We start from the raw sequence: 25,078 nt of genomic DNA on the forward strand, positions 1-25,078 counted from the left end.
ACAATTCTGATCCCGATTGTGTTTATTATTTTTCACTCAAAACAATCTTCATCCTGATGATCAACTAGTTTGGCAAAAGCTCTGGCATTGTCGAAATGTTCTAACATTTTTGTTTAATCTGATTTATGACAACATCTCATTCTAGAACAAGCTTATTGTGTTGCACTTTTTGGGGGAATTTGTTATTGACCGAGGGACTTTGTGTCAGTCGGGGTCGGCTCAGTTTTTTTTTTTTTTTTTAAACTGCTGACTCTGAAGAAAATATCTTTTGACCTTTGCCCTGTGGTTGTGCTGCTATTGTGCGTCTGAGCAGACCAACACAATACTTGTGCGTTCCAGCATGTCATGGACGCTTCCCTAAAAATGTATATTTTAAAATGTAAACTGTGAGATTTCTTGTTTGTTTAATTGACTTTCTTATGATTTACACTGATCTAAGTGGATCAATATTAAAAAAAAAAAGAATATTTTAGAATTTAATTTAATATTTTGATGTTTTTATTGTTTAGTGGTTTATTTTTGTGCTTATTCCCATCTTTGTGCTTGAATGTCAATGAAAACGATTTGTTTTTTAACTTGGTGTGTGTCGTGTGTGTCGTGTGTGTGTGTGTGTGTGTGTGTGTGTGTGTGTGTGTGTGTGTGTGTGTGTGTGTGTGTGTGTGTGTGCGCTCGTGCTCGTGCTCGTGCTCACAGGAAACCAGATGGATGCCAAAGAGTCCGATATGTCGGACACGCTCAGTCCCAGTAAAGACCGGAGCAGTGACGACACATCAGGTCAGCAGCAACATTACCTCCGTAAACATTAACTTTAATCAACTTACTTTTTATAAATAGTTTCACTAAAGATGTGATTTTTGACCCGCGTAAAGAAAATCTTGTATAGAGTTATTTGAACACACCGTGTGTATTTAATCTCAATGTTGTTTGTGTGCTTCAGACGGAAACATGGACGACCACGAGTTGAATGAACCACTGAACCGAGTAGCGCTGCTCAAAGGTAACCATGGAAACGGATTGTTGTATTCATTCCATTAAATCCAGGTCAAGCGAGGTGTCATGAAGTCGGTCAGGTTTTATTCTTCATGACTCCAACTTGTGTGAATTATATACATTTGAATAAATATATTAGAAACACACCTTTGGAGTAAAACAAATTTAAAGTTAATGACAAGTATACAGTGGAATAATGTGATGAATGCAGGGGGAAAATAAATGCATTTTATAAAGAGTAAAACAAACATTATATATTTTACAAAAATAACAATATTCCATATGGATTGTGGATCTAATGAAGGTTATAAAACTGGACGAGTGTATCTTCGTTTCTCGAACTGCAGCAACGAGGGAAGTTCTTTGATCAAACTCTGGAGCTCTTCCTCTGCAACAAGTCACTGAGGAGGAAAACGCAATCGCTTTGGCGTGTGTTTGTGATAAGAGCGTCGTGTTGTTGTGTCTGCAGCTGAGCTGCACCGGGCCGGTCTAGAACCAGGAGACACGGAGCAGGTCATCCACCATCTCCACAGAGAACTCCTGGAGGCCCAGGAACTGGCCAACACTGGCAAGCAGAGGTGTCTGGAGCTGCAAGGTGACGCCGCGGATCATCTGTTGTTTACGTTGTGGAGTCTGACGAGCGAGTCTGTCTGCAGCTCTACTGGAGGAGGAGAGGAGGACCAACTCGCAGCAGACGGAGGAGTCCACCAAGCAGATCCAGTACCTGCAGAGTGAGCGCTCGAACCCACCTTTATATTCAAACAAACGTTCCTCACACGTTGACTCTCGTGGCGCATTTGTTTGTGCAGCTCAACTATCAAAGCTCCAGGCCGACATGGAGGCCCTCAGGGAGCAGAGGGAGAACACCATCTGCAGCACCAGAGAGGAGCTCTACTCCGCTCAGGAGGAGGTGCGGCGTCTCCCCTTTTTAACACGTTTTCTCGTCGCTCCACGTCACTGATGAACGTGTGTGTGTGTGTGTGTGTGTGTGTGTGCTCAGATCCTCATGCTGCGTCACGCCGTCGAGGCTGCTACGGCCGAGCGGGACCGCGAGATCGCCGCCCTGCAGGCCGACCTGGGCGGCGTGCGGTCCGATCTGGAGCACTGGAGGAGCACGGCGTCCAAATACGAGGAGGAGATCAGCTGCCTGCAGGAGGCGCTCACGCAGCAGCAGCTGAAGCAGAGCGACGCTGGTCACTTGCAAGGTGAGCGACCGTGAATATTTCTCGTCTTCCTTGTGATTTATTGACCTGTTCTTTCTTTCTTTCCTCCTCCTCTCCCAGTGGAGTGTGTTGCACTGCAGCACAAGTGTGTGTGTTTGCAGCAGGACTGTGAAGGCCTGAGAAGTGAGAGGAAATCTCTCACGGACAAACTGCGCCACCTAGAGGCCGAGCTGAGCAGGTGAGCAAAAGCGCTGACTTCACTTGACAAATTGTGCGACTACGAAGGTTTTACTCTGACTGAAGAACGAGCAGCTGCAGTATCAAAGTGTCTCTGTCAGCGTGATCAGCATTGACCTGATGGATGTTGAGTCGACAACTGACGTGAGGTCAGTGTCGTCTGCAGTAAAACGATGAGCTGATTCGTTTAGAAAAGAAACGGGTGACGTGTGACTGACAGATGATTGATCCAAATCATGGGTGTGTTTCCTGTCGCCTCTGCTCGTCCAGCGTTTGTAGATCGAAAATTACGTTTTAATTTTTGTGTATTTCCTGTGTTTTTACTTAATCATTTTTATATTAATGAATGTCCACAAAAGAGGTTTGTAGTGTGTATTAGCGAAACACAATACGTATCACGATCCAGGGATAACGATATGATATATTGCAATATATAATGATAGTGTAGTAACAAGTATATATGTGTAGTATTGTCCAGTACTTGACTCTGGTGTTGTGATACTGTAGTAACAAGTATATATGTGTAGTATTGTCCAGTACTTGTCTCTGGTGTTGTGATACTGTAGTAACAAGTATATATGTGTAGTATTGTGGAGTACTTGACTCTGGTGTTGTGATAGTGTAGTAACAAGTATATATGTGTAGTATTGTGGAGTACTTGACTCTGGTGTTGTGATAGTGTAGTAACAAGTATATATGTGTAGTATTGTCCAGTACTTGACTCTGGTGTTGTGATAGTGTAGTAACAAGTATATATGTGTAGTATTGTGGAGTACTTGACTCTGGTGTTGTGATAGTGTAGTAACAAGTATATATGTGTAGTATTGTGGAGTACTTGACTCTGGTGTTGTGATAGTGTAGTAACAAGGATATATGTGTAGTATTGTCCAGTACTTGTCTCTGGTGTTGTGATACTGTAGTAACAAGGATATATGTGTAGTATTGTCCAGTACTTGACTCTGGTGTTGTGATAGTGTAGTAACAAGTATATATGTGTAGTATTGTCCAGTACTTGACTCTGGTGTTGTGATAGTGTAGTAACAAGTATATATGTGTAGTATTGTCCAGTACTTGACTCTGGTGTTGTGATAGTGTAGTAACAAGTATATATGTGTAGTATTGTCCAGTACTTGACTCTGGTGTTGTGATAGTGTAGTAACAAGTATTTATGTGTAGTATTGTCCAGTACTTGACTCTGGTGTTGTGATAGTGTAGTAACAAGTATATATGTGTAGTATTGTCGAGTACTTGACTCTGGTGTTGTGATAGTGTAGTAACAAGAATATATGTGTAGTATGTTGATTGTAAATGCATATATAATTAAATATTAATATATTTGTTATTATGTTTATATTAATTTAAATATAAAACATAAAATGATTATAATAAATATTATAAAAGCCAAACAAATGGAATGTTTTATTTACAAATGCAATTAATATTTTCATGTCATTATAAAAAATAAGTATATTTGTGTTTTGTAAAAATAAAATCTAAAAGATTCAATACAGTGCTATTTAAGCGTATTATTCATTATTTGTGTATATAATATTTATTTATTTATTAATTTTTAAGGTTGAACAAGCCTAGCTTGCCTTTTTGTTACTGTTTCACGTGCAGAAGATCACGACGTAAAACTCTCATCCGTGTTCCAAGTGTTTGAAGCACCTTCACACCTGAACTCATCTTTGTGTTCAGCACTCGTGAGGAGAGTCGGGTCCTCAGCAACAGCCTGGAGTCTCTGGAGGAGAGAGAAGGAGTTCTGCAGGTCAAACTGGGTTCTCTGGAGAACCAGCACCAGCAGGACGAGAGCAAGATGAAGACCACGCTGGACCAGGCACAGGAGCGCACGCACACCCTGCAGAGAGAGGTCAGGCGTGCACACACACACACACGTGTGCGTGACCTAAACATGTTTGTGTGCGTTTGTGTGTCCAGTACGAAGACACGCAGTCGCAGCTGCTCGACCTGCGCCAGCGCTACGAGAGAACCGAGCAGGAGAAGCTGAACATCCACCAGGAGCTGGAGCAGTGCAGGAGCAGTTTGAAGCTGCTGCAGGACAAGACCGGTTCTGTGAGTCGCACACACACGCACACGCACACGCACACACACGCACACACACACGCACGACCGGATCACAACCTCTTTATTCCACCGGTACAGACGCACAACATCAACACTGACCACAAACACTTCAGTATCACTGTGATCCAGGACCGTCTCCTCAGTGTGACGGGTCCATCAGAGCCGCACGGATCAATGCCAGCAGCTTCATTGATCGCTGATGATCAGCAGTTCTGCAGCAGCTGCAGGTCCAAGACTCCAGTCAGAACCTTCACATGCGTTCTGATCGTCAGAATGATCCGCGTCACAGGAAAACTCTTGGTGCTCAAACATGTTCCTCGACACACACACACACACACACACACACACACACACACACACACACACACACGGACACACACGGACACACACGGACACACACGGACACACACGGACACACACAGACACACACAGACACACACGGACACACAGACACACACACACAGACACAGACACACACACACACATGGACACACACACACACACACGGACACATACACACACACACGGACACACACACAGACCCGGTTCATGTCCCTGGAAGGATGGATCGCTCCCGTCATTTACAAGTTGATATCCTGTGACATCATCTGCTCTAGTTTACTCTGAGCCGATCACTTCCAGCTGTGTGATGATCAGGAGTCACACACTGACCAGCAAGCCAGTCGATGACCTCATTTGTTACCCCCCGCATCTTCCTCCTCCTCCCACTCCTCTTCCTCCTCTTCCTCTTCCTCCTCCTCCTCTTCCTCTTCCGCCTCCTCCTCTTCCTCCTCCTCTTCCTCCTCCTCTTCCTCTTCCTCCTCTTCTTCTTCCTCCTCTTCCTAATCCTCCTTTTCCTCTTTCTCCCCCTCCTCTTCCTCCTCCTCCTCTTCCTCCTCCTCCTCCTATTCCTTTTTCTCCTCCTCCTCTTTCCCTTTCTCTTTCTCCTCCTCTTTCTCCCCCTCCTCTTTCTCCTCCTCTTCTTCTTTTTCCTCCTCCTCTTCCTCCTCCTCCTCCTTTTCCTTTTCCTCCTCCTCCTCCTCTTCTTCCTGCTCTTCCCCCCAATCATATCCTCGAATGAAGCAGATAAATCGTAGACACTTCCATGTATAGGAGCTAAATATAAACATGTGTAAAACTTCTAGTCAAACGTAAAATAATCTTTAGAGAAAATGTCATGTTGTCCCTCGTTTATTGGGTTACGTTCTGAAAACCCCCTGAAGTCAAATAAATCCACAGTAAATTATCCAATATTTAACAACATTTATTTAGCATCATTTATTTGAGTTGCCATCGCTCTCTCCAAGCAACAGTAACCTGATAATGCTCCCATGATGCTTTGCCGCCCAGACAACCAATCACAGCCGCCCATCACTTTTGACATATCAACAACATAGACGCAGAATTTAAATACAATATTGAAGTTAACAATTAGTCGTCAGTTAATAGAGCAGTGTGAAGAAATGCATCATGGGAGTTTACGTTTTGTTGGCACCTTAAGTAAGGTGGGTGCAGTAAATAATATAAGATAAAGATCAGTGGAAGGTGACGATAGGTCGAGGGGTCACTGTGTGCTCTGCTTGTGTGCATGAGACGCTTCAGTATATAAATATATTTTATTTGAAACCATCAGATTCATCTCTTCACACCTGAGATGGATGCTTTTGTGCAGAAGTTTGATTTGCTGTTCGTGGCTGTTCTGTAGCTTTTCTCCCTCTTCCTCCCTCTTTGGTTCCGTCTGCTCCCTCCCTCCCTCCCTCCATGTTGGTTTGCGTTGATTTGCGGCTGATCTAATCCCTGTCCTCCTCCCTCTAGCCATCCATATTGCAGCCTGTCCAAGCCATATTCATGGGCCTTGTCCTGGCTCTGCTCTACTGGTGTTTCGGCCAGTTGTGGTAGAAAGGTACACGTCAACATGACATCAGTCTCTCTCTCGCTCTGTGTCTCGTCCGTCCGCCGCAGGTGAGGTGAGGTGGGAGCGTCGTCGCCGCTCCGTTGACTCGGGTCGATCAGGTCAGCCCAGGGGTCGGTCGACCTCTGACCTCTGGGGCTGAGGTCAAAGATGAAAAGATAGATTTATAGTTTTGTTTAAACTCTGACGATGAATCCGTGAGTCGAGTCGAGCAGGACGACGTTCTCGCCTCACCCCTCTCATCAGACCTTCATCTTCATCATCGTCATCTTCATCTTCAGGGCCACTGACCGCTGCATGTCACGGTTTCAGCTTCTGCTTCTCTGCGGGTTCAAACCCTTCCACCGTTCACCAGGAAACTCTTCTCTCTCTGACGAAGGTTCAACTCCGGACTGCTGCCCGAGGAAACACAAGCTCAAACGTCCCGAATCACAGCAGATTAGAAAGATGTGTTGCCGTGGCGACGCCGTAGAGATAGGATCAAGTATCTGCTGCCCAGAATAAAACAGAAAATGAAAATAGAATAAACAGAGTTAAAATAAGTAGGCAGACACTCGTTGTGACTCTCAAGTGACTTGTGTGGAATTTGATCTTCTTTATTGAATCAACTGCAGTCATTCTCAATAATATTCATCATTATCTACAAACTAAATAAAATATGATCTAAGAAGTGTAGAATTACCTTTTTTATTTAAATCAAATTATGTTATGAATTATTATCTTTTGATTATGTTGTTTTTCTATGTTGTTTGTTTAATAACATTCAAACATGAACATTTAAAAGCTAGAGTTTTATTTTGTGAGCGCAGCAGTCCTTCACTCTCTTGTTTCTTTCCTTTGTGCTTCGTTTCCATTCATTCTGAGAAGTTCACGTCTGTGGCGTTTTATTTAAGTCCATTTGTCGAGCGCGTCACAAATGTTGGCCACGAGAATATGTTTTGCATGTAAGTGACGCTTTAAAAGTGATTCGTACTCCAGCAAAAAGTTGTTTGAATAAACAAAAATCTCTTTAACGTTCAATAAATCTCACTTCGCGCACGCCTTTGCTTCTTTACGGTCGGCAACCAATCACAGAGGCCGGAGAAAGCTTGTTTCTGATTGGCTGTTGGGTTTCATACGGCGACAAGGTGCCGGGAAATGTGTTGCATTCAAGTGTTTGTGAACATTAAAGCAAAAGTAAAACTGTCGAATGAACAATAGTTTGGTTTCATGAACAACAGGCAGAAGCAAACAAACAGCCAATCAGAAACAAGCTTTCTCTCTGTGATCGGTTGGCTCATTGGCATTGAAGCGATTGTAAAATAAAGTCTGCGCGCGCAGGGATATGAAGTACAGAAGTCGTACAGCAGTCGTACAGAAGTCGTACAGAAGTCGTGCAGCAGTCGTACAGAAGTCGTACAGAAGTCGTACAGCAGTCGTACAGAAGTCGTACAGAAGTCGTACAGAAGTCGTACAGAAGTCGTGCAGCAGTCGTACAGAAGTCGTGCAGCAGTCGTGCAGCAGTCGTACAGAAGTCGTACAGCAGTCGTACAGAAGTCGTACAGAAGTCGTACAGCAGTCGTACAGAAGTCGTACAGAAGTCGTACAGCAGTCGTACAGCAGTCGTACAGAAGTCGTACAGAAGTCGTACAGAAGTCGTACAGAAGTCGTACAGAAGTCGTACAGCAGTCGTACAGCAGTCGTACAGAAGTCGTACAGAAGTCGTACAGAAGTCGTACAGAAGTCGTACAGCAGTCGTACAGAAGTCGTACAGAAGTCGTACAGCAGTCGTACAGAAGTCGTACAGCAGTCGTACAGAAGTCGTACAGCAGTCGTACAGCAGTCGTACAGAAGTCGTACAGAAGTCGTACAGCAGTCGTACAGCAGTCGTACAGCAGTCGTACAGAAGTCGTACAGCAGTCGTACAGCAGTCGTACAGAAGTCGTACAGCAGTCGTACAGCAGTCGTACAGAAGTCGTACAGCAGTCGTACAGCAGTCGTACAGAAGTCGTACAGAAGTCGTACAGCAGTCGTACAGCAGTCGTACAGAAGTCGTACAGAAGTCGTACAGCAGTCGTACAGCAGTCGTACAGCAGTCGTACAGAAGTCGTACAGCAGTCGTACAGCAGTCGTACAGAAGTCGTACAGCAGTCGTACAGCAGTCGTACAGCAGTCGTACAGCAGTCGTACAGAAGTCGTACAGAAGTCGTACAGCAGTCGTACAGAAGTCGTACAGAAGTCGTACAGCAGTCGTACAGCAGTCGTACAGCAGTCGTACAGCAGTCGTACAGCAGTCGTACAGAAGTCGTACAGAAGTCGTACAGCAGTCGTACAGAAGTCGTACAGAAGTCGTACAGAAGTCGTACAGCAGTCGTACAGAAGTCGTACAGCAGTCGTACAGCAGTCGTACAGCAGTCGTACAGAAGTCGTACAGAAGTCGTACAGCAGTCGTACAGAAGTCGTACAGAAGTCGTACAGAAGTCGTACAGAAGTCGTACAGAAGTCGTACAGAAGTCGTACAGAAGTCGTACAGCAGTCGTACAGCAGTCGTACAGCAGTCGTACAGCAGTCGTACAGAAGTCGTACAGAAGTCGTACAGAAGTCGTACAGAAGTCGTACAGAAGTCGTACAGAAGTCGTACAGAAGTCGTACAGAAGTCGTACAGCAGTCGTACAGCAGTCGTACAGCAGTCGTACAGCAGTCGTACAGAAGTCGTACAGAAGTCGTACAGAAGTCGTACAGCAGTCGTACAGCAGTCGTACAGAAGTCGTACAGAAGTCGCAAAGTAGGATTTATTGAACGTAAAATAGATTTTGTTTGTTCAAACCACTTTATTTTTTGCTGGAGTACAAATAACATCAAAGCGTCACTTACGTGCAAAACATTCTCGTGGCTCAACATTTCTAACTGAACGCTCGACAAAAAGACACAAATAAAATACACACTCGTCCTGCATCGTCTGCTGCTCGTTGATGTGTGACTCGCTCGCTGCTCATCACTGTCATCGTCCTGTTTTATTCTTCATGTTCTTTCATTATTTGTTTTGTTTTAATCTTAACTTAAGAATTAAGAAGTTATTTGTCATGTTATTCGTTTGAAAAAGTATTTTTAGATCAAGAAAAACGTTAATTTGTTGATAAATCCATCTTTTGCAAGTAATCGACACAAATATTTGCCAGAAAACTCACAAATGTCTTTTTTTTTTTCCTTTCTGTGTGTTTTCTGTCTGTGTGTGTGTGTGTGTGTGTGTGTTAATGATTGTGTGTTGATTATTTGTGTCTGTTTGTGTTTCCCCTCCATTTATTTCCTTGAATGTTGTGTTGAATTATTTTGTTTGTACGTTTGCTTATTGTTGTGTACCCCTGTACAATTGTGGGTATCATTGTGTGTGTTTGTGTGATGGTACATTTGTGTTCATGCGTTGGTATGTTTGTGTGTGTGTGTCAATAATTCTTTGTTTTTCTGTCTGTTTTGTTGTTGTTTTTCACTCGTCTGGTTGTTGTTGTATTTCTGTGTTTGTTTGATTGTTTTTACTTGTTTGTGTGTCTGTTTTCTGATCTTTGTGTACCTGGAATACATTGTGTTTGTGTGGTGGTACATTTGTGTTCATGTGTTGGTATATTTGTGTGTGTGTGTCAATAATTGTTTGTTTGACTTGTTTTTGTGTACCTGTGATACATTGTGTGTTTGTGTGATGGTCTTTTGTGTTCATGTGGATGTGTGTGTTTGTGTTTGTACATATGTGTGTACATGTGTGTGTGTGTGTGTGGTGACCTCTCACAGAGCGGCTGGACTCCCTGGATGCCGGTCATCGCAGTGATGGTCGCCGTGACGGCAGCCGTCATCTACCCCAGCTTTTCCAAAAGCGGCGCCCCCTAGCGGCGGCCCTCGGCAGTCGTCGCGTCTCGTGTACAAAGTCTGAAACTGTAAATACGTTTGGAGGGAAAATTCCAGCCGCCGGTTTCTACCCAGGATTCACTTGAGTTTCTTTAGCTTGGTTTGTTGGGCAGCGGGACACGTTACTCTCTGGTGCGGCTTCTGCGCCACCGTCTGGGTTCACCTGTGGGTTCACCTGTGGGTTCACCTGTGGGTTCACCTGTGGGTTCACCTGTGGGTTCACCTGTAGCTTCACGTAATCACAGCAGAACCACCCGGACCCGGGACCGGACTCCTTGTTCAAGTGGTCCAGAACTCTCCGATTCTGTCCGGGTTTCACATCGTCGGCCATGTTGGACGTTTCTTGATGTTTCTCTTCTTTTTTTTTTTCAAGGCAGCAGGATTTGAGACTTGAAGCCAAATAATTAAAAATATCACTCTGGTTTAATTTTTGTATGTTCTGTTCGGGCAGAAGAGCGGAGGTCAGAGTGCCTCTGATGTTTGTGTGGAGGCTGACACACACACACACACACACACACACACACACACACACACACGTGAGTTATCGAGTGTTCGTCCTCCGTGTTCACGCCACAGTCCGGTTCTAGTCGAGACTCCAGGAGTTCTAGCCTTGTTAGCGGTCGTGTCGAACCACAGGTTGACGGTTCGATTCTCACGTTTGCCACGAACACGTCGGCGTCAAATCCTTGAGTCGGTCGAAGCTGGTTTGGTTTTTGAACCACAGTTGTAAGATCCACGTGTTCACATGGTTCTGAAGCATCGATTCATGTGACTATAATTATTATAAACTGTCACTCAAACGGTCACTGTTCGCCACATGTTCCCCGGAAATGTTTAAAGTCACATTGTTAATAAAGTTGCATTTAAAAGTGAAGCTTTCAATGTTAGCATTAGCATAAATCATAATGGAGCCATTTTAAAAAATATAGTTCTTCAAACATATCCCTAGTTCATTTTAGTTAGCGTCGCCATGACTGGTGTTTTTGTTTTCAGGTGTTTAAAAAGCTATTAAATGTTTTTTCCCAGATTGATATAATCCATCATTAGATGTACGTCGGCTTAAAGGAAACGCTTTTTTGAATAAACATTTTCTAGAAAACGAATCATCAGTAAATCAATTGGTGCTACGTTCTAAAGCGAGCTAGCGCCGCGCTAGCAGGACATGCTAACACGTGGCTCCAGACACGACCGTGTTCTTCAGTGCGACCGAAACTCTTCTCAACACAATACTTGTCGTTCATTCAAACTCCACTTGTGCGTTTGTGCTGTTCCCACACGCCGTCATGGTTTGTGTACTCGTGTCTCGTCTGCGTGTCGAAAATAAGAATACAAGCGAACAAATATGTCTAAAGAGAAACACTACAGCACAGAGAGAGAATTGTAAAATAAAAGAAATGTTATTGAATTACGAGCGACTAGACTTATTTTGTTAAAGATGTTTAGAGAATATGAGCGGGGGAGGGGAGGGCTGTGTAGAGATGATGATGATGATGATGATGATGAAGATGTATGGAACGTGAAGAGAAACATTTGGATTAAAGTAGCAGCTGACCCACCAACTCTGACTCCGTCTCGTCTTATTCCGTCCTTCTAATGACCTTCAAGCGGGAACTCCTGCACCGAGATGGATTTTTCACTTTGTAACCTGATAACGTTATTGATCTGCTGATCTCAGCGGGAAACGAACGGAACATTAATGGTGCGATAATTCTTAAGGTTTATGATGTTTCTCTGAAAACATTTCTGCAACTTTTACAACAAAAAAAAAGGTTTAATAAAGAAAGAAAACTGACCAGAAACTGTTTCCTTCAACTGAGAAAAATCTCTAAACTTGATGAAAATGATGTCACAACACGATCTGGATCTTATAATCCATGTGTTTGTGTCGTTTACACTATTGTAACAGTTTATTTTCATGTGAAAACAAGAAGGATCTTCTCGCCTGCAGTTCATACAAAACTCTGCAGCCAGAATTCTGAGCCGCTCTAGTAGAAGAACTCACATTTCTCCTTCAAACTCTTCACTGGCTTCCAGTTTCTTTCAGGATCATTTTAAAATTCTGGTTCTTACTTTCAGATCTATTCATGGTCAGACCTTCCATCAGTGATCTGATCTTTTATCATCAACTGCATCATTGTGAAGAGCTTCATACCATTTTATTTATTTTTAATTCATGTCAATATTTGCATTATTTATTCTCAACAATGTAGAAAATAAGATTTTACTTTCAATTTAAGTTAAGGTTGGACAGGTTGATCAGAAAAGCTGGTTCTGTGGTTGGAATGGAGCTGGACTCACTGGTGACAGTTGCTGAGAGGAGATCATTGAACAAACTACTGTCCATCATGGATGATGACAGTCATCCTCTGAACACTGTCATCAGTGAGCAGAGAAGCAGATGAAGCACGAATGCTCCTACCCAGGTGCAACACTAATAGACTCAGGGACTCATTCATCCCTCGGGCTATTAAATTGTACAATTCTGAGTTCGGGGGCAGGAGTGGAGTGAAAGTATCTGGATGTTCTGTTCCATGTTAGTCTTTGTATCCTTTGTCCTTGTTGTTTTTCTTTGATCTATGTTCTTTATCTTTATCTTTAGACTTAGATTGTGTCATCTGGTTCTTTCCCTTTATGTTCTTCTTATTTTATTTTATTTTTTTCATGAAAAAAATTGCTGTATTTTCTGTGGCTATTGGAAAAAAACAATTTCCCGAAGACCTCCTGAGGGATCAATAAAGTTTTACCTTACCTTACCTTTTCTTTAAAAACAAAAATATAAATATATATATATAGTTCATTTGAGGAGTTTATTTTTTTGAAATCTCTAGTTACATTAAAAAAAAGTATTACATTTTTATATTGAATTACTATTTTAATTCTATGGCTTCTTCATCAGAACCAACTTCTTTACCAGTTATATTCACCATAAACATGGATTTTCTTTCTTCTATTTTTCTGCACACGGGCCGGAATCAGAATAAAAAAAGCATAATCAGATAAAAATAAATTAGACCAACTTACAAGAAGGTGAGAGAAAACAGTGTAACGTGGGTGAAAGTGGAGGCTGTGGCAGGTTTATCCGTTTTTAATGGAAGTGAAAAAAGTCACATCATCTTCAAGAAGGTTTTGTTAATTGTTGTTTTTGTTCTTTGCTCATATATAGCTGTTAGAATTAATCTCCGTTTTAAAGTCACTGCTCTATTAGTTAATTATCAAAAATCTTTTCTGAGACGTTGAAAAATGATCATTTTGTTTAAAATAAACCACAAATGTGTAAATAAGGTTTACGTGAAAGTCTTTCCTCGACAGGGGGCGACACTCGCCGCCAGCACCTGCCTTCTCACCTTACAGGAAGCAGAAGCTATAAATTCCGAGCTTTCTCGCGGGCACCTGAACACACCACAGCAGGCAGTAGGTGCAGGAACTTCAGCAGAACTTGAGTCCGTCCGCAGGAACCAGCAGCGACACTTGACCCCGAACCTCGCTCAACTCTCAGCACAACCGTGAGACAAGATGCCGGTCACAGAGAAGGACCTGGCGGTGGACGCGCCCTGGAAGAAGATCCAGCAGAACACCTTCACCCGCTGGATCAACGAGCACCTCAAGTGCGTCAACAAGCGGATCGCGGACCTGCAGCTGGACCTGGGAGACGGCCTGAGGCTCATCGCCCTGCTGGAGGTCCTGAGCCACAAGAAGATGTACAGGAAGTACCACGCCAGGCCCAACTTTGGCCAGATGAAGCTGGAGAACGTGTCGGTGGCGCTGGAGTTCCTGGACAAGGAGAACATCAAGCTGGTCTCCATCGGTACGTGCTTTTAGAAGGTTCTGGAGCTCTGCTGGTCCTCACGTGAGGGACATGATATAAAGTCTGTTCTTGTCAATTTAAACAGTTTTTCCCGAGAGTTTCCTTCATGTCCCTCAAGAACTTCCATGTAAAACATCACGCATTTCTACGTCATATCGCTTTAACTCGTCACGTCTGCGGCACATGAGTTAAAATGACTTTTACAAACACAATAACTTTACTCTTTTTATTCGGCTTTTGTAGCTGCGATGATATTATCGAAGAAAATAGTGTTTAAGCAAGTTTTCCAAGTCAATGTATTGACAAAATGTTGCTTAAACTTCCCAAATAACGCCTCGAATTTTTAATCGATTTTAAAGTAACGTGACGATAAGATGATGCAAGACTGTGGATTTATCTTTGAACTTTTAAATATATTTCATGATCTTGGATAAAAGTTTAAAACAAATAACACGCCCTCACCTGAACGAGGGGCGTTGACATGCTAACTACTGACATGCTAACTACTGACATGCTAACTATTGACATGCTAACTTATTATAATCATGAACTTTAATGCCATTGTTTAAAAAAAACAGGATTTGTTTTTGTGTTGTCAGTACAGAATAAAAGAATACAATATGATAAAACACAAACAAAACAAAGAAAAAAACAGAACCAAACACTAAAGCAGCTGCTGTAGTATGACATGCTAACTTGTGACATGCTAGCATCTGACATGCTAACTACTCACATGCTAACTTATCAGAATAATGAACTTTTATTGCCAGTGTTGTAAACAAAACGTATGAATTTTTGTGTTGTCGGTACAGAATAAAATAATACAATATGATAAAACACAAACAAAACAAAGAAAAAAACAGAACCAAGCACTAAAGAAGCCGTTAGTATGACATGCTAACTTGTGACATGCTAGCATATGAGCTAACATGCTAAAACGTAATCTTTAGTTTCCATAATCGAGTTTGTGACAGTTTTCTTTTATTGATCTCTATTGTTGTGACATTTTTTGATATCTCTATATATCTAACTTGATAAGATTTTAAGATAAGGTGGAGATAATATCTGTATTGTTTTGAACGATTAGAAATGATATTTTTATACATCTAAAGTTATAAACAATAATGTTCTCTTGGTCGTTGACTGACACGCCTGCTGAGAGCTTTGTTTGGATGGATAAATAAAACTTTATTGATTCCTCTTAAGGTCTCAATCGGGAAATAGTTTATTTACGGAATCATTTCATGTTCTTCTGATCCTCCAGTCATCGGCAGTTAAAGCTGCAAAAGGTTTCAAGTGATGGTTTCCTGGATGTAGGATGGAATTAAAGTTCCAGGCATGTGTGTTTGTGAGAAAGTTCTCCCGTGAAGACCAACTTTGAAGGCAGTTCTCATCGTCATTAAGGCTCTAAGAAAAGACTTTATGAGGCAGAGAAGGTCTGGAGGATGTTTCTTTTTTTTTAGATAAATACCTCAAGATATTTAGGTTGAAGACCTTCTCTTAAAAAAAACCTCTTCAGAATGTTGGCGTCATAATTAAAGCCTTGGATCTCAAACTAAATTGAGTAGTTTTCAAAGGGAGACATTTTTAACTCTCTTAAGTATGTGATGGTCAGTTTTTTTATACCCTTGTGTTATCTCTGGGTCAATGTGACCCTAATGCCTGAAAAATAAATGTGTTTGTTGTACTCCTTGACCCAGAGACAACACTAGGGATACCACAAACGCATTTGTTTTCGGACCTTCGGGTCACCTTGACCCAGAGACAACACAAAGGTTAACAAAATAACAAAAATGACTTCAGGAAACGTTGACACTGAACGGATGATAAAATGAGGGTGTTTATGAGTATTACCATCTGGATCCCTTAATCTTTAGAAGAATATGGTAGTTTGTTTTGAGAGAGAGTCGCTACATGAGCTTCTCTGTTCTTGGTTTCACGTTAGATGTTTTGCAGTGAATACAGTCACGTGCTGTCAAATCTATCTTATTGGAACTTTATTGATGTTATCAATTATATTTCTAATGCTAAAAAATGCATCTATACAGTAGTGTAGTATTGGTACTTGACAATTCCCCGCTGGGAAATGGCGAGAGTGTTGCTGTAACAATACGAAAACTACAAAAGAGTCAAATCCCACGTTGATAATCTGGACTTTTATCCACGTTTTAAAGTTTAAAATGGTGTTTGGATGAACATTTTCAGCCTCGTCCCATTCATTCCTTGTGGGAAATTTATCGCAGCTTTTCGTGACTTTCGTTGGCATTTAATGTCATTTAACTAAAATGCTCATGAATACAAACTTTAAACATGCATTTAAAAATAAAGTCATGATGCCTATTCCGGACGCTTCTTCTTGACAAACGTTTTGTTCAGTCCAAGTATTGGACGAAGACTAAACAAAATCTTTGGTAACTGAAATGACGTAACTTCGGACATGCTAACTTATCAGAATCATGAACTTTTATTGCCAGTGTTATAAACACAACATAGGATATTTTTGTGGCAGTACAGAATAAAAGAATGAAATAAGATAACACTTGGAAAAACAGAACCTAGCCCTAAAGCACCAGTTCTTGTATGACATGCTAACTGCTCACATGCTAACTGCTCACATGCTAACTTATCAGAATCATGAACTTTGTGAAATAAGCCAAGTAATTGGACGAAGACTAAACAAAACTATTGTTTTTCTGGCCACAAGTCCATGTCGAAGGGACCGCAGGAGTGAAGGAGAAACCAGCTTCTTAATTGACCGGATCTTACAAACTCACTATAAAGTTGTTTCCAAAGACTTCTCTCAGGTTTTAAAAGACTAAAACGACCATCACTCTAGTCCAGATCTCCACCTTAAGTCACAGTCGTCTGTGAGCGAGCGAAGGACTGGAACACGTGAACCAAACGTGATCTGAGAAATGTCACGAGTGTTTGTAAACGCAGAGGAAGAACGACGAAGACTCGACGAAAACATCTCCACGTGTTGACGTCCAACTCGCCTCATTCTCCACATAGATCTGTTCCTTCGTATCGACACGATCCGGTTCCGGTGGCATGTCGGGGACGGAGCGTGGGAAAAAAAAGGATGTTTGCCGTCGTCAAACGTTGGTGACGGAATATTTTCTTTGTGCGAGCGTCAATGGTCGTCCGTGGGGCCCCGCGTCGCTCAGAGGGGGCCCCAGGTTTTTGTCTCCTTCACACTCTGGAGGCAGAAGAAGTCATTAAGAACGAGCCTTCATTCAAGGGAAGTAGAGCCTGTTCAGAGGAGACCACTTCATTACTGAGGAGACGCTTCATCTAACATCTTTCATCATTTCATCATTTTATCCTTTCATCATTTTATCATTTCATCTCTATGTACTGACGAGTGGAATCATGAGTCGCTGGATTGCGACACGTTTGTGTTTGTGCCTGTTGAGAGTTGAGCAATGTGATCTCGCTGTGATCCAGTCGTGCTTAAGAAGGTGTGGTCGCTGCACTTGTGCAGACAGGTGTGTTGCGTCATGTTCTTGGAGACGTTTTGTGTGTTGATTTTCTTCGTAACTTGTGATCAATTGTACTTCTTTCACAAGGTCCTGGCTGAAGAATTTAGAGTTCTGCTCTTGGTGTTTTTCAGGTGTTCGTAGGACTCTTATTTTGAAATCCCCTGAAAAATGGCAACATAAAGTGTCCATAGATGGATGGAACCGCCTCACTAATGCCTACATGCGATTTGAATCTCTACACTTAGGAAAATGATGACACAACAGGATCTGGATCTTGTGTCGTTTAAACTATTGTCACAGTTTATTTTCGTGTCTCAACAAGAAGGATGTGTTTCGCCTGCAGTTCATACAAAACTCTGCAGCCAGAATTCTGAGCTGCTCTAGTAGAAGAACTTACATTTCTCTGATCCTTAAAACTCTTCACTGGCTGCCTTTTATAGTATATAGTTTTAACTGTGTATTGTTTTTGATTGTTTAAGCGCTTTGTGACCCTGGTCTAGAAAGGCACTGTAGAAACAACTATTTCTTACTTACTTACTTACATGTGTCAAAACTCATGTCATTGTATGTGGCCCTCGGGGTAGTTTGGTCAAAATATATATATAAATGTTCATGTTGTTATGGTGTCTTTTGAATATGTCGGTGTTTAAGTTGAGATGAGGAACAAATATAATGAATCTCAACAATTATATTGAGACTTACAATAAGAGTAACATTTTAAAAAGGAATACAAAGATAAATAAGATTGCGCCTCAAAGACCCTCACTTCCTGTCACTGATTTTCTGGCCCCGACACTTAAACTCTTAAAGGTTTTTTGCCCCTTGTATGGTTGAGTTTGAAGCCTCTGCCGCCTTTGTTTGTCAAGTTTTGTCTTTTGGCTCAGCTCTTTCTTCAACATAAGAGCTTGAGAATGCACCGTCATTCTTTTATTTTGTAACGTCACCACAAAACATTCCCATCTTTAACGGCAATAAAAGTTTGTGATAAACGCGATCTCAAGGATCTTAAGCTCCTCCCCTTGAAGCCTCGAACCTACAAACACGATATATTAACCAGAGTTAAATCTAGGGGTGCGAGAAAATGTACACTGATGTATGACAATATTTTTATTATTTCATGATGCGTTTTTAACAACATTTTATCAATTTTTATTTATTTTAAATGTACTGTATAATTATTGTTTAAATTTTATATTATTTTAATCTAAGTTATTGTATTGTTTATATATAAATAAAGTGTGCATAAATTAAAATATATGCATTTTTTTAACTTTAAAATTAACATGAAAATACATGGAGTTTTTTCATTTTGGTGTTATGTTATTATTATGTTTAATAAGATGGCAGCTGTCGTCCGTCCTCTGCAGCCAGAGTAACAATTAAATCTTGTGATAATTCTGCACTGACTGAGGACGAGAGGATACAGCCGACTCAAGCTCCTTTTAAGGCTGATATTTGTATATGTTTTGGCTTTTAGTTCCATTATTTTAACAATAAGAGAGTGAAATAATGGCCAAGATCATCCTGACTAATAAAATATCTAATTGAAAAATGAATAACAAAATAATTCAGCACTTACTAAGGACGAGAGGATACATCCTACTCCAGCTCCTTTTAAGGCTGATATTTGGATATATTTGGGCTTTTAGTTCCATTACTTTAACCATAAGAGAGTGAAATAATGGCCAAGATCATTCTGACTAATAAAATATCTAATTTACAAATGAATCACAAAATAATTCGTCGTCATTTGTGGTCAATCGAACATTTTTCATTGGAATCCAAGTTGATTAAAATACCAGCGTCTACAGCGTTTAAGTGTAATGAAGGTTTTTATCAGAAGCCTGTCTAATCCACTAAATGCGGGGTAATCGCGGTCACATGACCCTACATTGGTTCAGGATGTTGACTCGTGTGTGTTTGACCTACACTTGGCTTCGGGCTGATTCCTCCTCCATGATCAAATGGTTTCTCTGCTGCTTAACAAGGCCTCACAACTGAAAACGATTACCTGAGACGATTACGTTGATCTTGTTTGCCGCTGCTGATATTTACCTGCTGTTATGTATCCCGGCAACGAGACGTCCGGGCTCACCTCTAATCGTCTTCGACGTGCAGAAGCGTTTTCCCCGGATGCTGATGTTAGTCACTTATCGGTGAAGAGAGATTTAAAGTTGAGATTCTGGTGGTCGACCCTCATGTTGAGGGGTCAACGATTGTGTTGAAACATTAGCCGACGGTTTGACACGTCTTTTGTTTTGGACTTAAAATAAATTCTGTTTTTCTTTTCCAAACATGTCGACTCCTGATGGTTCTTGTTCACACGCAGCAGCAGCAGAGATTCACTCGCGTTCATTTCTGGCTGCAAACGCCGAGACGTTCTGTTTAAACTATGAAGTCGAGTTGATGTGTGTTCGCTGATGCAGGAATCAACGTGTTGGAAGTGAGAACATGTTCACAATTAATCCTGAGAAGGGATCAAAGAACAAGAAGCGGTTGCATTTAAAGACTGAAACCTTAAACTTTTAATTGAAATGTTGTTTTTTTTTAGGCATTTTATTCTTTTTTTTTTCATAATTTCTATATTGAAAGCTTCATTTATTTTTTTATTAAGTTAGTGAATGTTTTCAAAAGAATCAGTTTTTTTAGAGTTTGATATTCTTATTCCAATAATTCTAAAATGAAATTTCCAAATTCAATATTTTCTTATTGATAGTCCTAGTGCTACCAGACGATACCAAACGAGTACCGACGTACTTGATCCAACTTTCAGCCAATCATGCTGCGCACAGATGATCATGTGACTCAGAAGCACTGGCGCTTCAATCTATCGTGTCGGATTCCAAAGCCAGAATAATATTTCCACAACTTTAACTATTCGTTTTACAACTTTTTGTGAATTTAAAATTAAGAGCGAGTTGCTCAGTGCTCGATTGGACTGGTCTTGTAGAAGGCACTATTATTATTATTATTATTGTTTTTGTTAGTATAATTATATTATCATTATTTCTATGTTCAAAAACCCTACAATTTAATGTGTTTAATTTAGAAAATGGGTTTTTATTTATCGGAATTAGAATATAAAACTAAAAAGTTGATAAAAACATGATAATCCTTCATATAACAAACATTCAATTATTTAGTAAACCTATCAATACAGTCTTTCATTGTATAGTTTTCTCAGAAAATTGGATGCTTCACAAACTACATTTCAATAATAAAATTCAAAGGTTCAACAGTAAGTTAATTTGAATTCATGTTCTGACGAAACTGAAATACCTCAGTTTCTTTCTACTTTGTGCGACTGTGTCTTGTCAACGGACGCTAGAAACGGTAGATTTGTCAACAGCAAAAGAAAAGTCGTATAAAATGAACCAAAACCTAAACGTCAATATTCCTCATCTGGTATTTCACTCATTTCTTGTTGCTCGATGAGAAAAACGTTTTTTAATTTCTGTCTCAACCTTTGAGTTCAAAGTTCCTGACGATCAGGAAACATTTGTTTGAAACTAAAAGCGTTTCTATGTTGAATGTTAACCATGAGTCTGGTGAGATCAGATGAACAAATAAAAGTCACACCCTTTTATCTCAGTAAGTTATTAACTCTGAGAATCACTGGCTCAGATTCTGCCTCGCCCTCCTCCCCCGCCAACACCCGGTTGCCATGGCAATGTGGGTCAACAATAAGTTGCTGTAGACTCTGACCAGTGAACCGTGGACGCCAGACTGGAGTGTGACCCGCTACTGGAACCTGCACATGCTTTGTGTTGTTGTTCTTGGACCCGGTCCATGTCTGAGATGTCTGAACCCCAATAATAAAACGCTGTGGCGTCTGTCTTCAGAAGTTCACACTGAAAGACTGAAGGTTCAAACATTGATTTCCTGTTTGTAAGAAAGTCCATCAAAGCATCAAGCGGTGATTCATGGAAGATGAGACGAGGTGTACTCTGACAGTGTCATCACAATACAACACAATAGTTTGTTGGTACCCACAAAGACTAACTCACACACACTCGCAGTAGTGAAACGGCGTCTAAACTTGGCATGAGATTAAACACATTCCATATGTTCTCCCGGAAAATGGAGTAAACAGAGTCTAGGATGTCATGGAGGTTCTTTCAATCAATGTTCCTTTAGATTTGGACTCCAATCATTTGAGTTTTTGTTCTGAATTGAAGGAAACATTTGGTTGCATTTTGAGTCTTTCTAGTTTTGAGTGCCTGGACATGACGGGAATGGTGTAGTATTGTCCAGTACTTGACTCTGGTGTTGTGATAGAGTAGTAACAAGTATATATGTGTAGTATTGTCCAGTACTTGACTCTGGTGTTGTGATAGAGTAGTAACAAGTATATATGTGTAGTATTGTCCAGTACTTGACTCTGGTGTTGTGATAGAGTAGTAACAAGTATATATGTGTAGTATTGTCCAGTACTTGACTCTGGTGTTGTGATAGAGTAGTAACAAGTATATATGTGTAGTATTGTCCAGTACTTGACTCTGGTGTTGTGATAGAGTAGTAACAAGTATATATGTGTAGTATTGTCCAGTACTTGACTCTGGTGTTGTGATAGTGTAGTAACAAGTATATATGTGTAGTATTGTCCAGTACTTGACTCTGGTGTTGTGATAGTGTAGTAACAAGTATATATGTGTAGTATTGTCCAGTACTTGACTCTGGTGTTGTGATAGTGTAGTAACAAGTATATATGTGTAGTATTGTCCAGTACTTGACTCTGGTGTTGTGATAGTGTAGTAACAAGTATATATGTGTAGTATTGTCCAGTACTTGACTCTGGTGTTGTGATAGTGTAGTAACAAGTATATATGTGTAGTATTGTGGAGTACTTGACTCTGGTGTTGTGATAGTGTAGTAACAAGTATATATGTGTAGTATTGTGGAGTACTTGACTCTGGTGTTGTGATAGTGTAGTAACAAGTATTGTCCAGTACTTGACTCTGGTGTTGTGATAGTGTAGTAACAAGTATTTATGTGTAGTATTGTCCAGTACTTGCCTCTGGTGTTGTGATAGTGTAGTAACAAGTATATATGTGTAGTATTGTCCAGTACTTGCCTCTGGTGTTGTGATAGTGTAGTAACAAGTATATATGTGTAGTATTGTTCAGTAATTGACTCTGGTGTTGTGATAGTGTAGTAACAAGTATATATGTGTAGTATTGTCCAGTACTTGACTCTGGTGTTGTGATAGTGTAGTAACAAGTATATATGTGTAGTATTGTCCAGTACTTGACTCTGGTGTTGTGATAGTGTAGTAACAAGTATATATGTGTAGTATTTACAGACCACATGACGAAGTGTTTTCATTTGTTTTCAAACCAAAATATGTCCAAACATCGGCTTTAAAAGCTGTTGGAGTCACTGTATCCTCTCGTCCTCAGTAATCTCGTTTAATTCCTTCTTAAGCTGCGGAGGAGGTAACGACTGTCGTCTTGCAACAAACGCTGCCCAAAATTTCTTAAGTAGTTCAAGGAAAATTCAGTTTCATTATTAATTTTAATATTTGTGAATATAGTTTTTGTTCCTGGGAAGAGAGACTCCGTGTCTCGGTCAGTCTGTCTCACGCTTCTTGTTCTTCAGAGCTTCATGGAACAATCTTCCTCTCTCTTTGCGCTTGATGGAGTCTACTGACTCCTTTAAGAAACATCTTAAGACGTTTCTATTTGTTCAGGCTTTTCCTTGAATTTCTCGAACTCCTGTGTTGTTCTCGGTGTTGTCTTGATCTTTGAAGTATGTACTGTTTTGAGTATTATTTTGATTGTTAAAGCGCTTTGTGACCCTGGTCTCGAAAAGCGCTATATAAATATATATTACTTACTTACTTACTTACTTACTTCATTCACTCCAGACACCAGAGCCGCCGTCATATTTACGACTCTGGGCTTGTTTATGAAGAACAAAGCGTCGGACCTCTGCGTCGTCTCATCGATCTTCCTGAACAACTTCTGTCAGGACCGTCAGGACCGTCAGGTCGTTTCCAACCGCGGCTCCATAATTGCTACCATTCTCTGGTCCGACCTTCTCCAGGAACCGTCCGGGCTGACGTCAGATTTTCAACAGAGCTTTGACAAGAAGGAGAGCTCGGTGACTTACGGGCTCAGAACCGAGAACACATTTGTTCTGAGTGCTTTCAGGTTGTTTTCTGTGAAGCATTGTTCCATGAGATTAGCAGCACAACGTGAGCGTGTGTCGCTTCAATCTTGTTAGTTCCAGCCTGTTGTAATGACTGACAAATGGTTGAATATAATGATCAACGTGTGTTAAATTAAAAAGAATAAAGTGTACTTTCTTTAGATCAATCGCCTCTAACAACACTGGAGTGGAAAAACATACAGAACCATATTTCAAATGTGTATAAATGTATATAATTCTCCATCAATATTTTCACTTGAGGCATTTAAAATTGTTTTCTTGCTCAATTCTTAATTATTCCAGCCGCCAGAATATTTCTGCTGCGTGGCTCAAAGGTAACCCGAGTGATGCCGACATCTAGTTCTTCACCTGTACACCAAAGAAAGAGTCTTTTGTTAGATTCCTCACTGGACAGAAGAATGTGAGTCGAACTGAAGTCTGTTTCTAAAAAATACGACGTCACAGTGTTTCCCCGAAACCTTCCTTTACAGAGTGACACGTGGACACAATATTTCATACCAAGACGCTTGTCAGCGTCTGATCCACGATCGAGTTGTTTCTGCTCGACTGGTAAAGAGCGTTTCATGTTATACATGTCTCTGTATTTTGTTCACCTGTATTTTAGTCTCGTCTCCCAAAACTGCATTACTTTTTGTGTATATTTTCTTGTGTGAAAGAGTGTGTACATTATGTAGACGATTTATCTTCCAAAAGATTGTTTTGGAAGCAGATCCCATTAGAAGGAGTTTGCTGGTTGTGGTAAATGAGTAAGTAAGTAATTTGTATTCATATAGCACTTTTCATGGACAGGACGGTGAAGGAAGTTGACTTACGGTGGCCACACCTGACCAGAAATAAAAAAGGAGAAATGTGTCTTTAATTAAACTTTTGGGGAATTAATTTTGAAAATAAAATCATGTTGAATACGAAACCCATTGAATTAACTTCAATGGTTGTTTTAAATGATGCTCGTTTTTAAATTAAAAAAAATATTTTACAAGAATAGTTCTATAAAAATATGATTTAAATATTCCATTTATTGATTTATGAGCCTATGATTACCTGGAAGTGACCAAAGTTTTCCAAATGTAGTTGCACCAACACCTTTGAATTTAAGTGTCATTTAAGGAATTTATTATCGTTGTTCACAACATTTTTTTGACACCTTCGTTCATTTTAGTAAATGATGTATTGAGTACTATAAGAAATGTTGTGATAGTGTAGTAACAAGTATATATTTTTAGTATTGTCAAGTACGCGACTCTGGTGTTGTGATAGTGTAGTAACAAGTACATATGTGTAGTATTGTCCAGTACTTGACTCTGGTGTTGTGATAGTGTAGTAACAAGTCTATATGTGTAGTATTGTCCAGTACTTG

The 25,078-nt window shown here is 40.6% G+C and overlaps 2 protein-coding genes across 7 annotated transcripts in view; both read left to right on the plus strand.

The window, feature by feature from the left end:
- Positions 1-11,822, plus strand: part of slmapa (sarcolemma associated protein a) — a 37,606-nt gene extending 25,784 nt beyond the window's left edge. The window contains exons 16-26 of one of the 2 annotated variants that reach the window (XM_087800377.1): positions 694-774; positions 938-997; positions 1,460-1,585; positions 1,647-1,721; positions 1,800-1,900; positions 1,991-2,195; positions 2,274-2,391; positions 4,089-4,260; positions 4,329-4,463; positions 6,291-6,378; positions 10,150-11,822. In XM_087800377.1, the coding sequence (XP_087656503.1) occupies positions 694-774; positions 938-997; positions 1,460-1,585; positions 1,647-1,721; positions 1,800-1,900; positions 1,991-2,195; positions 2,274-2,391; positions 4,089-4,260; positions 4,329-4,463; positions 6,291-6,374 (1,157 nt within the window). In that variant the 3' untranslated portion in view covers positions 6,375-6,378; positions 10,150-11,822. The remainder of the gene's footprint in view (positions 1-693; positions 775-937; positions 998-1,459; positions 1,586-1,646; positions 1,722-1,799; positions 1,901-1,990; positions 2,196-2,273; positions 2,392-4,088; positions 4,261-4,328; positions 4,464-6,290; positions 6,379-10,149) is intronic. The other variant, XM_087800376.1, reaches the window with a different exon arrangement.
- A 1,626-nt stretch (positions 11,823-13,448) lies between these two features.
- flnba (filamin B a) overlaps positions 13,449-25,078 on the plus strand; it is a 62,594-nt gene continuing 50,964 nt past the window's right edge. For 4 of the 5 annotated variants that reach the window (XM_087800373.1, XM_087800371.1, XM_087800375.1 and 1 more), the window contains exon 1: positions 13,756-14,068. In XM_087800373.1, the coding sequence (XP_087656499.1) occupies positions 13,777-14,068 (292 nt within the window). In that variant the 5' untranslated portion in view covers positions 13,756-13,776. Of the gene's footprint in view, positions 14,069-25,078 lie in introns of all 5 variants that reach the window. The other variant, XM_087800374.1, reaches the window with a different exon arrangement.

The sequence above is a fragment of the Callionymus lyra genome, chromosome 10 (assembly GCF_982586985.1).
Source record: "Callionymus lyra chromosome 10, fCalLyr1.hap1.1, whole genome shotgun sequence".
NCBI classification, from domain to species: Eukaryota; Metazoa; Chordata; class Actinopteri; order Syngnathiformes; family Callionymidae; genus Callionymus; species Callionymus lyra.